This window comes from Lolium perenne, chromosome 3, assembly GCF_019359855.2.
Source record: "Lolium perenne isolate Kyuss_39 chromosome 3, Kyuss_2.0, whole genome shotgun sequence".
NCBI classification, from domain to species: Eukaryota; Viridiplantae; Streptophyta; class Magnoliopsida; order Poales; family Poaceae; genus Lolium; species Lolium perenne.
The window spans coordinates 297,739,601-297,751,099 of record NC_067246.2 but is presented as its reverse complement, the minus strand read 5'-3'; the positions used below and the strand labels follow the sequence as shown (position 1 = coordinate 297,751,099).

General features: G+C 44.3%; 1 protein-coding gene across 8 annotated transcripts; it reads right to left on the bottom strand.

Moving 5' to 3' along the window:
- Positions 1–3,739: 3,739 nt before the first annotated feature.
- LOC127345052 (uncharacterized) lies at positions 3,740–9,922 on the bottom strand. Of its 8 annotated transcripts, none has more exons than XR_007878396.2 (8): positions 8,671–9,918; positions 8,127–8,348; positions 7,927–8,014; positions 7,625–7,681; positions 6,535–6,669; positions 5,740–6,234; positions 4,709–4,933; positions 3,740–4,597 (listed from the first exon to the last, which is right to left on the bottom strand). XR_007878396.2 is itself a non-coding variant. In XM_071828572.1 (8 exons), the coding sequence occupies exons 3-6, from the start codon at positions 8,151–8,153 to the stop codon at positions 5,939–5,941; spliced, it is 519 nt and encodes a 172-aa protein (XP_071684673.1). In that variant the 5' UTR covers positions 8,154–8,348; positions 8,671–8,898; positions 9,566–9,922; the 3' UTR covers positions 3,740–4,597; positions 4,709–4,933; positions 5,740–5,938. The 8 variants fall into 8 exon arrangements, 3 of the variants coding, with proteins under 3 accessions (XP_071684673.1, XP_071684674.1, XP_071684675.1); XR_007878393.2 differs by having other exon boundaries at positions 6,535–6,673; positions 8,671–9,917; XM_071828572.1 differs by lacking the exon at positions 7,927–8,014 and having other exon boundaries at positions 6,535–6,673; positions 8,671–8,898; positions 9,566–9,922.
- Between the last annotated feature and the right edge of the window lie 1,577 nt (positions 9,923–11,499).

The following is an 11,499-nucleotide window of genomic DNA, read 5'->3' as shown; positions in this document are numbered from 1 at the left end:
AAAGGCGAGGGGTGGTTAATGCGACCCGCGTCCTACGCGTCCACAGTTGCACGTCTGCACGTCTTGGACTTCTGCAACGCGACACGCGTCCACGATTGCACGTCTCGACTTCTCCACCGCGACGCGCGTCTACGCGTCAACAATTGCACGTGTCCTCGAGTCTAACCCTGGAAATTTAGATATACTCAGGTATACCCTCGAGTCTTATACTAGCATTTTTTGTGTGCTCAGTTTTCCCCTTGAGTGCTAATACTGGCTAGTGCAATATACTCAGTTTTACCCTCAAGTGGCTGGTCAACAGAGAGTCAACAAATGGGATTAACTAGTTAAATGAGTCATTTAATGTGCAAAAAAATCTGAAAAAGAGTGGCACTTACTCATGGAGTCTTTACCACAAATTGCCACTTCTAAAATCATAGATAAATCATAGATAAATCAATTTTTACCACAAATTGCCACTTCTCAAATCACCTAGTAGCTATGAAGGTGCATGGTTTTTCACAATAAGCCCTTCCCAAAATAGCTTCCCCCAAAACTTTGTCTAAATGAGGCCACAATTCTCACACTGATGTATATTGGTATTGCAAATAGTTTGAGGTAGGCCAAGATGGGTTTCATTGTACAAAACACGCATTTTCCATTTTTTAAATCTCAAATTTGAATCCATTAGTCTGTTTACTACTCAGGTGCCCTTGGTTTCTTGATAGTACTCAGTTTTGCCCTCTCCCTTCACAAATTCTCGCAGACGTGCAACATTGCCCTGATTGGTCTAGCCCATGTCACGCGGATCGTGCCCGCCGACCGTTGATCGTATGATCTAGGGAACTGGCAGGATAACCCCTCTCTCTCTCTCTCTCTCTGTCGGCGGTTAGCTTCCACCCTCTAAAGGGCGGTTTTCTGTATTATTTTTCACGCGCTAAAAATTATAAACTCTTTTAGGCGTTACTTTTCACGCAAAAAAAAATGATAAACCATCACCGATTTGTTGTAGCCATTACTTTTCACGCAAAAAAAAATGATAAACCATCACCGATTTGTTGTTGCCATTACTTTTCATGCAAAAAAAATGGTAAACCATCACCAATTTGTTGTAGCCATTACTTTTCACGCAAAAAAATGATAAACCATCACCGATTCCCTTTGTTGTAGCCATTACTTTTCACGCAGAAAATGATAAACCATCACCGATTTGTTGTAGCCATTAATTTTTACGCAAAAAATGGTAAACCATCACCGAGTTGTTGTAGCCATTTGTTGTACCAATCTTTTTATAGAATGATAACCTATCACGTATGATTTTTGAGGTCATTTAGAGAAGGTAGAAAAAACCTAATTTGTTACGAAAGCTGGTTTCAGTGAGACCTCTCATGATGCCATACCTATAACAACAAGGAATATCTAAAAGGGAAAGTTTCACAAAATTTAAAATTTAGGGTGCAAATGATGCCATACATGATGCTGTTTTTCGAGGTTTTGACCTGAAAATCAATTGGGTATTATAAAGGGAAATAAAAAGTTCGAAAAGTGTAAAAATGAAACAATCTATCTATCTATGTATAGAAGATCAGCTGTATGAAATTTGAGGTTATTTAGAGAAGGTAGAAAAAATCACCTTGTTAGAAAAGCTGGTTTCAGCAAGACGAAACGGCATGCGCTTAAGCAAAGTGATTTTTTCGAACATCTCCAAATAACCCCAAATTTTTCATACATGATGCCATACGTGTAACAACAAGGAACCCTATCTAAAAAGTGTCAAAAAAGTTTGTCCAACCATATAGCTCTATCAAAAAGAACCTCACCATGGCGCTAGTATAATTTTGGATAGTTACAAACTTTCGTTACCTAACCTTCAACATGAAACTTGTTTCAAATTCATTTTGGCCTACAAGAAACAAATCCCACATTGATTCGAGCACCACAACCTCCAAACGATGCCGATGCCGATATCGGCATGGTCAGAACGGCTATGCTCGCCGCCACTGCTAGGTCAACGTCGGGATGCACCCTCAATCCCGTTCCCTCATTCGATCACTGACACACCAGAGATACCGCCGAGGCCAATGCCGAACGTACATGCTGATGCCAATACCGAACATGCATGCACGCCGCTGTGGGCACGGCCACGCCGACCCGCTATGCTGGACGCCACAGACCACCGCGAGGTCTTTCCCTTCGCCACCACACTCTCCTAGCACCCACCTATACGTACACGCCAGAAAGGAGAGACACTAGTTTTCTCTACATTGCTCGCGGTTCGTGTCCGACACGGTCAGTCAAAATTTTGAGGTAGTCGTCGATGTCGTCGACCATTTCTTCTCTTATTTGCATGGTTAAACGCGTCTAGTTCATATCTATCTAATGTGTCTGGTCTCACCTCATGCAGTTCTTTGTGGACGTCGATCTCATCTCGGCACCCCGCATGCCACCTCCTCCGTGCCATCGCTGTAGAGCTCCGTTTAAAAATCTAATCCTACCCGTGTATTGCCCCTTGTATCAGCGTCATGGCCCCACTTGTCATTCGATATACCGAAGCCCCACTCGTTCGCGTTTTGGTCAGGGATACAGCGATGCTTACGGTCAAACAAAGATGGATGGTCTGACGTGTCTTTGCGGGCTCTACGTGGCCCCACTAGTCAGAAGATAACGGTCAACCGTCGGGCAACCGGCCGTTACATCACGTGTGATGGTTTCAGACAAAGGCTTGGGTAAAACTGAGAAAAAACTAAGAAGCTGGAGAAAACTGAGCACAACTAAGGACTCGAGGGCACAAAAATAGAAATGCCTTTTCTTTTTTGATATAGACTAGTACAAATGCCCGTGCGTTACCACGGGAAAACAATACATCGAGAAAGGTGATTTTATTTTGTCGGAAATCGCAAGCAAGGTGACTTGTAGTTTTCATATATCGAACCTTTTTATTTTTAGCCATCTTATAATCTTAAACCAGCATCTGTTATTTCTATCTTACACACACTTAGAGATTTTCCATCATGTAAGTCATCTCTATGTAGAACAATTAGTGGGATTTTCATTGTGTAATTGCCATCCACAAGAAAACTTTGCTGATCCTAAGTCAATATGTAAATCAATTCCGAAAAATGCAACAAAATAAAAAGCATGAAACAATGAGAAAGGAATATATATAATATGTTTTTACATTGAGAACATTTAATAAGAAAATATTACGTATATAAGTAGTATATACAATTCTGTCTTGACAATTTTCTACATACAATAGTTTGTTTTATAAACCTGTCATTCAACCATTGCTCGTCGTTTCTTTCCTCCTCTATAGGTACTACTCGATTTGTAGGGTAGGCAGATGCTTCATAAGATGGTTGCGATCAATCACTTTAACTTTCTTGCATTGTAAATACGTAAACACACGCAAGTTATGGGCACCGCATTAGCAAAGTTAATCAAAAAAGATTTCATGGAAATAGGTAAATTTAGCTATGTATTACAAGATATGCTGAACTCGACAAGCTCCTCCTGCTGGGCTTTGCTCATAAATATTCAAGGAGAGGCCTACAAAAAATTACATTGCTTGCAGAGCGGACTGAAGTGAAGATGCTGAAACAAGATCCATGCTAACAAGAGCATATGTCTCTTCCATTCTGCAACCAAAAACAAAATGGGCACCGGGACACAATAATTAATTTCGAACAAAAAATGTTCAATCCGATCTGCTAAATGTATCACTTCAAGAAAACGAGCCTAAGTTTCACACAAGCCAACATAGTGCAAAGTAACATTTGGATCATAGGTATAGAAATATCTAGTACATTGTCTCCATTTGCTAATGTATCACCTCAATATTCAAAGCAACATTTGACAAATAGAAATGGAAAAATATAGTACTCCCTCCGTCCCGCGGAGAGTGTCGGACCCGCAGTACAAAACAGTTTTTGCAAAAAAGTCCTAAAACACTAAAAACGCTTCAAAGTAGGACATCGAACTTGAATTCCAAGATTCAATCTTCCCGTCTCCGTCCTCAACCTCCCCCTTCCACCATCGATGAATCAGCTCGCCATCGCTCCCGGCGACCGATCAATCAGCAAATATGACGGGGGTGAGGTTAGCAAACACAACGATTATAGAGCTCCCGCATCTGGGACCGTCGTCCCCGTCGTGATCGTGATCGTGATCGTGATCGTGATCGATCTCGCCGCCGGCTGCCCTCTGCTCCGCGCGCCCCCTGCCCGAGTTCGCCTCGCTCACCGCCGACTGCTCTCTGCTCCGCGGATACCGCTGGTCCTCCTCTGCTCGGCGTGAGCGCCGCGCGCCGCTTGCCGGCTAGCAGCACTACGCCATCGCCCACGACCTCCTCCTGCTTAGCTGCGCTGCTGGTCCTCCGCTGCGCCGCTGCTCTTCGCGCTCATCGAGCTTGTCGTTGTCGTCCAGCTGGTCCTCCACTGCGCCGCTGCTCCCGGCGCTCGCCCACTCGCGGCCCTGCCACCGAGCTTGTCGTCAATGGCTCGGCCTCCTCCCTGCGCCACCAGCTGCTGCGACGGCGAGGTCCTCTGCTCCCTGGATAAGATCGCCGTCCTCCCCTGAACAAGATCGCCGTCGTCCTGAACTGTTACCTGAGAAGGAACTGCAGTTTAAACTCGAGTTTCAGTTCAAATTTTCAGTTCACAGTTCTTGAGATTGAGATACCGTGTGAGATAAGGAATTAAGGACCACCTAAATAGTCCTGAGCTGTTACCTGAAGAAGGTACTGCGGTTCGGTTTGAATTGTCCTCAAGAAGGGTAGGGAACTTGATCCCTGTTGTTGGTTCATGTTGTTGGTTCAGTCACATCTTCTGGCAAGATTGTTCTTGGCACCAACACGAGCACAGCCTGGACGCCTTTCTTCCAAATACTCTGATTTGTGTACCATCTTTTCCCAAACTAATTGAATCCATGAGCATCTTTGGTAATCTTTCAAAAGCTACAACAATTCAGGAAGGTTCATAACAGGATGTGTTGCAGGGAAGTAAACTGTAGCTACATAGGAATATACAGTGATTGCTTGAGGTCCTCAGTTTCAAAGAAGCAAAATCATTCCACACAACAATCAAGAACCCCAACAGCACAATGATCAACCTAGTGCATTCATGATGGCTTTTGGCGTTCATGTTAGATAAAAAATTAGATTTACCGGAAGAGTGCATCAATGTAAAGTTATTGTATTTGTCTTTCTGTATTCTTTTGTCTTTCTAGTTACTACTTGACAGAGCATAATTCACCTTAATATTCCTTTTAAAAAATGTGAGTTGGAACAAATTCAGAAATGCAGAACATGTAACATGTAGGGACAAACAGCTAGGTGTGGATGGCCACAAATTCTGTGTTAAAATTCAGGGGAGCCTCTGTGTTATGACTACTTCAAGTGTTATGACTACAAATACAGTTATCCTTGCCACAACTAAACTGTTGTAGGCACACAAAAAGGCTTTTATCTATATGGACAGGAAAATAATTCTACAGCGCAAATGCAGTTAGAAAGATCAGACAGTGTGACAACACGAGCATCCTTCACTAAGGAAGTAAAAATCAGGAGAAGCATAGGAGTATGACAGATCAAGCTGCCCTAATTTCTTTGAACAAAACAAAGACATAGTATTCTATAGGTGGGCTTCTTGTTTCCTTTAGTTAAAAGAAACACATAGTTGCATTCTAATGTTATTTGCGAAAGTATCAAAAAGGGTGGCCAGTTATCTTAGAAAAGGAGTAGATTGAAGAAAAAGTTCAGACCTGCAGAACTGCATTTTCATGAATGAACGTAACATCAATAAAAGCTTCACTCCAGAATTTTATTTCATGCAGGATGGAAGTCATGCTTCTTTGCTCTGATAACCTCTTGGCAATCTGAAGCTATGACACATCTTGTTTCTTGGAGATCGGCAGCGAGGTCAAGGCCTTCCTCACAAGCAAATGTTTCCAATATGGCTGGCTATGAAAAACCAGGGCAATCAAGAGCTGATGAACCCAAATAAACACCATCCGATCTACGGCAAATTGCAGCTACCACCCCACGGTCGTCATAGCGAGCCAGAGCAACATCAACATTTATTTTCACATCACCATCAAGGGGAGGATTCAAAGATCTTAAGACTTGTCGAGGATGACGTGAGCTCGGACGTATCTGTTTTGTTGCAGACTCATTGATCATGCCTTGAAGCTCTGGCTCAGTAGGATTCTGACCCAGGGAACGCATGACAGTTCCCAGCTCATTAGTGGTAATGCAACCTGCAAAGAACGCATGACAGTAATGTTATTCAACTCCAGGACTTGTTCATCTCTTAGGTATCACTATGTATGGTCAAGATCATCAATTTGTGTCTGTCTATAATTCTATATGAACAGATAAAACAAAAGAAACAACTGTCTAAAACCAAAACCGAATCTAACAGAGGCTGTTTACACCAATTAATCTCCTCCATGTCGTTCTCATCGTCTCCCAATTACCCAGTTCAGCATCCAACGAATCAACAGTAACTTGGAGCCCAAAATCAAGGGCAGAGAGAGGGGCAGATATATTTGTATCACCGTGGGAGCGGTCGCCGCCGACTTGATGAGCAGCCATGACGAGGCCGGCGACGACGCAACATCTCCTTGACCGGCGGTCCACGCAGTTTATCCATATGTAGAGTTCCTTTTCCCACACACAAATAGTGAGGCATTCTGCCTACATAGGAAATCATTCTCTTAAGTGACACTTAAGCATAAGCAACCTCCACAAGTTGTAATTCCTATTTCATAACCCCAATGTGGATTCCCATAGTTATGCTCCAGAGCAAGATTCAAGAAGCGCGTGTTGATGCTTCCATTGGAAGGCTAGTGAAATGTTGTGGAGATGCAACTCTTCCAATGCTCACAGAAAATGGTGAAAATAAAATACCCCTGCTAAATGTTTTGCTCTGGCTGACCGGTTATTCTGAGAACTTTATATTTTCGGTGTGACAATTAGATACTGAACAACCAAGTATGAGAAAACTATGCAAGCCAGAGCAACCAAGTATGAGAAAACTACGGTAATAGGAATCTGTAATTAGAAAGGCAATGAAACCATCCCAAAAAGGATGTTCAGTTCATTGCATATAAATAGGAGAATATAAAACTGAAACACATGAATTGATTAGTTTTAAAACCTGTATTCTGTTGCATCCACCAACTCATATATAATTGGCAATGAAACCATCCCAAAAAGGATGTTCAGTTCATTGCATATAAATAGGAGAATATAAAACTGAAACACATGAATTGATTAGTTTTAAAACCTGTATTCTGTTGCATCCACCAACTCATATATAATTTAACTTGTAGTAACTAACAACTTCCAGGCTCAGAAAGTTACATGATGTATAATTTTGCATATATGGACATACATATATGAGTCCAGGAAACGTGAATCAGGAACTAACATAAGATGTACCTATGCTTAACTATCTGATAGAGGATGCTCAAACAACCTGGTAGAAGATACTATTCTTTTTATTCAAATGAGTAATCTACATGGACTTGAAAACGAATCACTTAAAGTGTTGGGTCCTCAAATCAAGAAGCATCTGCTAGCAAGACCAGAAGGTCACGACATATTTTCTCTAGTATACAAAATACAGTGAAAGGGGAAACATACCATGAAGTGAATATTATTAAACATCAATTGTATCTCATATATATGATTGCCCACAATCTGCACCACGAACAAATTTTCAGCTGAAATAATTACTCAATAATATTCTAGCCAAATTTAACTCAACATGCAATGCACTCCCAAGAGTTCTAGTTTGATGAAATCATGTAACATCAAGTTTCTGGACAGGGCAGTACAAAAAACTATTTGAATTCAAATTATCTTAAACCGTGTTCTGGAAATTATACCCTGTGTCGTGTTCTAATTAGAAGTCAAACTATCGGTGATTGTGTTGGAAATTATACCTTGTGTCGATAAGGTGAATATTTGTTCTTGGGTCTTGATTTGTTTCTTATGGTATGATATCTGTCACCACATCCACTAAACCAACATCTTGTGACACATGAGAAAAGTATTGGCTTAGTTGGAAAATGGCAGTCAGGGGAAAATAATAATAATATGGTAGAATGAATAATTAAAGAAGTGTGTGGAGTAAATAAAATACCAGATAGAAGTGTTGTTGACAGTACATGCTTGGAGGACCTCAAGTGGGATAATCTATTGGATCTTTGAGCGATGCGTAATCTTGATTTCATATGGATAATCTGTTATCTTGTTCTTCTTCCATGTATCAGCAACCATAAACATTTCAAAGGTGTAATCTGAACTTTCTTTGAGCTGTGCCTTCAGTCGATCTATGCAGCTAGCACCCCTCTATTATGTTAGCCTGGAACAGAAGAAAATTTTCAGTGTTCGTTGGATTGAAAGAATAACTGGTATTTGCAAGAATAGAAGTGAATAACTAATACTGAATCTTTTAATCAGTATACTGGTTACCTAAACACATGAATGCATGCAAGTAGATTGTCAATATCGATAAGTATCCAGACAACATGTGATCCAGAGAAATAGAAACATGATAATAGTCTAGTATTTGTTATCTAACTACATAGATCAGTCAGGGAAGAACTTGACTTGCCAATAGAGTACTTCTTGAAGAAAAGAGGATAAAAGCAGAAAACACAAAGATCGGTCAGCGAAAAACTTGCCTTGCTGTTGGATCCATTGCCAGCTTAAGGTCACTTGGCCGCATACGAAGCCGCAGACGCTGCATGCCGACGATCAGGAGACCCACCTCGTCCTGGACGTGTATCAGCAGAAACAGAACAACGCCTCGGTCCAGTCTATCCAGACCGAGCCTTCTGTTCCCCTCACCACCGTCTCCTCTACCTTCGCCTCACTCTAGCGCATGAGCGCCTGCTCGCTGCTGCCTCCTCCTACAGAGTTAGAAGTGTTGTCACCATTGGCGAGAGAAGGAGGTGGCGCTGCTGGCTGTCGAGCAGCCACACGACGGAACAGCCGGCGAGGTCATAAGAAGCTGCAATCGGCAGACACAGAGAAGCTCGGCCTGGGAAGTGGGGTGGGGGCCAGGGCGTGCCTCCGCGATGGATGTACGCGGACGGCGGCCAGGCAGGATGAGGGCGCCGGGGGCCAGGCCTTGGGAAGATGTGAACAAGTGGGGATTTCCCCCTCCTCCCGCTTCGTGTCCTCAGCCTTGGGAAGATGTGAACAAGTGGGGAACTGTCCCAGGTACCCTATGGCGGCGACGGCGAGGGAGAGAGGAGGACGCCGGCCTTGAGCGCCGGTTCCGGTGAGATAGAGGGAGGCTGGAGCTCCGCCCCCAATCCAATCCCGTCGCTCCGCCGACGACCACGTGCACGCCTCTCCTCCACTTGGGAAAGGGGACCGACCACGGGGATGGCTGCATCGTCCTCCACCGTCCGGCCGCCAAACTACGCCGCTGGCAGAAGCCGTGGAACCAAGGTTGCGGCGGCGAAGATCGAGATCCTCCGGTTCGCCCGCCGTTGCGCTCGGTAGCAGAGGGAGTAGAGGTGAGGACGGAGATGGAGAGGAGAGTAAAGGAGGGAAAAGTCACGCACGTACCTGTGGTCGACATCGGCGCCTCCGTCCCCGGTGCTCCTGCTCACTGTTCCGCCACCACGCCGATGGCGTCACCGCACCCCAACTCCCTCAGGTGAAGCTGCAGCCAGATCGGCACGCATCGGCGGGAAGGCACGCGCGGAGGCCAGCGGGTGCAGGGTGGTGGCCTCGCGTCCAGGATCGTGGCAACTGGTGGTGTGCAGGATCGAGGCGGCGGCGGGTAGACTCGCGCGACGGTGGCCAACAGGCTCGTGCAGCGCGGCCGCGATGCGCCTGGCGTTGTTTGGGGAATGGAAGGTTTGATTACCGCGGATGGCAATGAGGAATAACAGGCGCGATTAGGGGGTGGATCCAGAGTTCCAGACTCCAGAGCGACCAGGACGACGAAAAAAATTGATGGACATAGGACGTATTGTGGATGGCAGAATAAGGAACCACTTTAATCTTTTTAAGTAGTAGAGAAGTGCACGGGTTGGACAGCCTACAGTTGGACTCGCGTACGGGGATGATCTACGATACCCGGCCGGTTCCGTAATCCCGATCGATCTAAATTCTGATCCCAGAAACAACCTCGACCTACACATACTATCGCATATAAACGAAACCGGCAACTCACCCAGCCAATACCGAACCGATTGATCCACCGTCCAGGCCAGCAGCTTAGGCATGAGCGCCGCCGTCCTCTACTGTGTGATGAGGATGATGCGACAAGGGCGTGAAGCAAGGGTGCCGATCGGCGTTCCAGTCATCGTGCCGCCGCAGCAGATGCCGGGACAGTATGAGGCATGGGTGGCTATCGGCGCCCCACTCATCGAGCCTCGTCCACAGGGCAAGCTTAGCCCCTACGAGATGCCTTTGGTCAGGGTAAGATTCATACTCGATCCTATTTTTTAGCTCTTCCCTTTTATATAATATACGCCTTGAAAAGTGCATTATTATAATTATGGAAAAGAAAGATCCAGACTGCCCGATACAAGGTCAATCATGGCTAGAACTTATAACACAACCTAGTTTGCAATGCCAACGCAAAACAACCGATAACAAAGGCTCGCCTTGCACCGTCCTCCATCAGGAATGACGAGGAGGCGGAACACAAGGCTCTAGGACCGCATCTCGAAGAATGTCTCCGTAGGTTGACCCCTACTCCGATATAGCAAAGATCAACGTACAACACATAAGCGACTAGAAGAGTCAGCGGAAAGACCCGACCAAACCGGAGGAAGAGTCACTAAATAAGCTCCGACCATGATTTACATTCGGGTCAGGAGGCCCACGCTTTGAGCAGCAGCCAACTCCTAGTCAATCCTCCACTTCCATGACACCGTGAGCAACACATGCCAGAGCCATCATGAAGGTAGCGACACCGTGGTGCCGTAGCCATTGTTCGTCATCTGTTCAGGAAATCATTTTCAACAGAGACAGGAGAAATTGATGTTCGCGAATTGTAGTTAATAGGTATAGAGGTGCAGTATGGATCGAGAGACTGAAGCAAAAATTAATTTCAACAGGACATGAAGTCAGCATGGGATGCCTGAAGAGAAACAATGACAAAACCAAACTGTAGGTATAAGATGTCAAGTATGGTGCTTAAGAATTTTTTTGCATCATTAATTGTACTCTCATGAAAAACTACTACTGGGCAAGAAAAAATACACAATACATAACTTGTATTTCAATCTATTTTGTATCTCATTTTCTCATTTTAGCACGTCCGACAACTAGTGTCACTATGCGAAGAAAATACATAATGACTTTTCTTCTTACATTTGTTTCTTTTTCAGTGTTTTGTGATCATGGTGGGTATAATGTTTACATTTTTCATCCTCGCGTCGAATGGGCCACTCTATGGGAAGATATTCTTAACTTGCATGACTTGGATTTTGCCGATTGGTATACTCAAGATAACGTTTGAACCCGATGATGATCTTCTGGAGGAT

Excerpts from the sequence above, each read along its gene's own strand:
- LOC127345052 (XM_071828573.1), bottom strand. The coding sequence starts at position 8,153 with ATGTACTGTCAACAACACTTCTATCTG. Across the intron at positions 7,682-8,126 it reads GTCAACAACACTTCTATCTG|ATTGTGGGCAATCATATATA; the intron begins GTATTTTATTTA and ends TTCGTGGTGCAG. Across the intron at positions 6,674-7,624 it reads TTAATAATATTCACTTCATG|GCAGAATGCCTCACTATTTG; the intron begins GTATGTTTCCCC and ends TTTCCTATGTAG.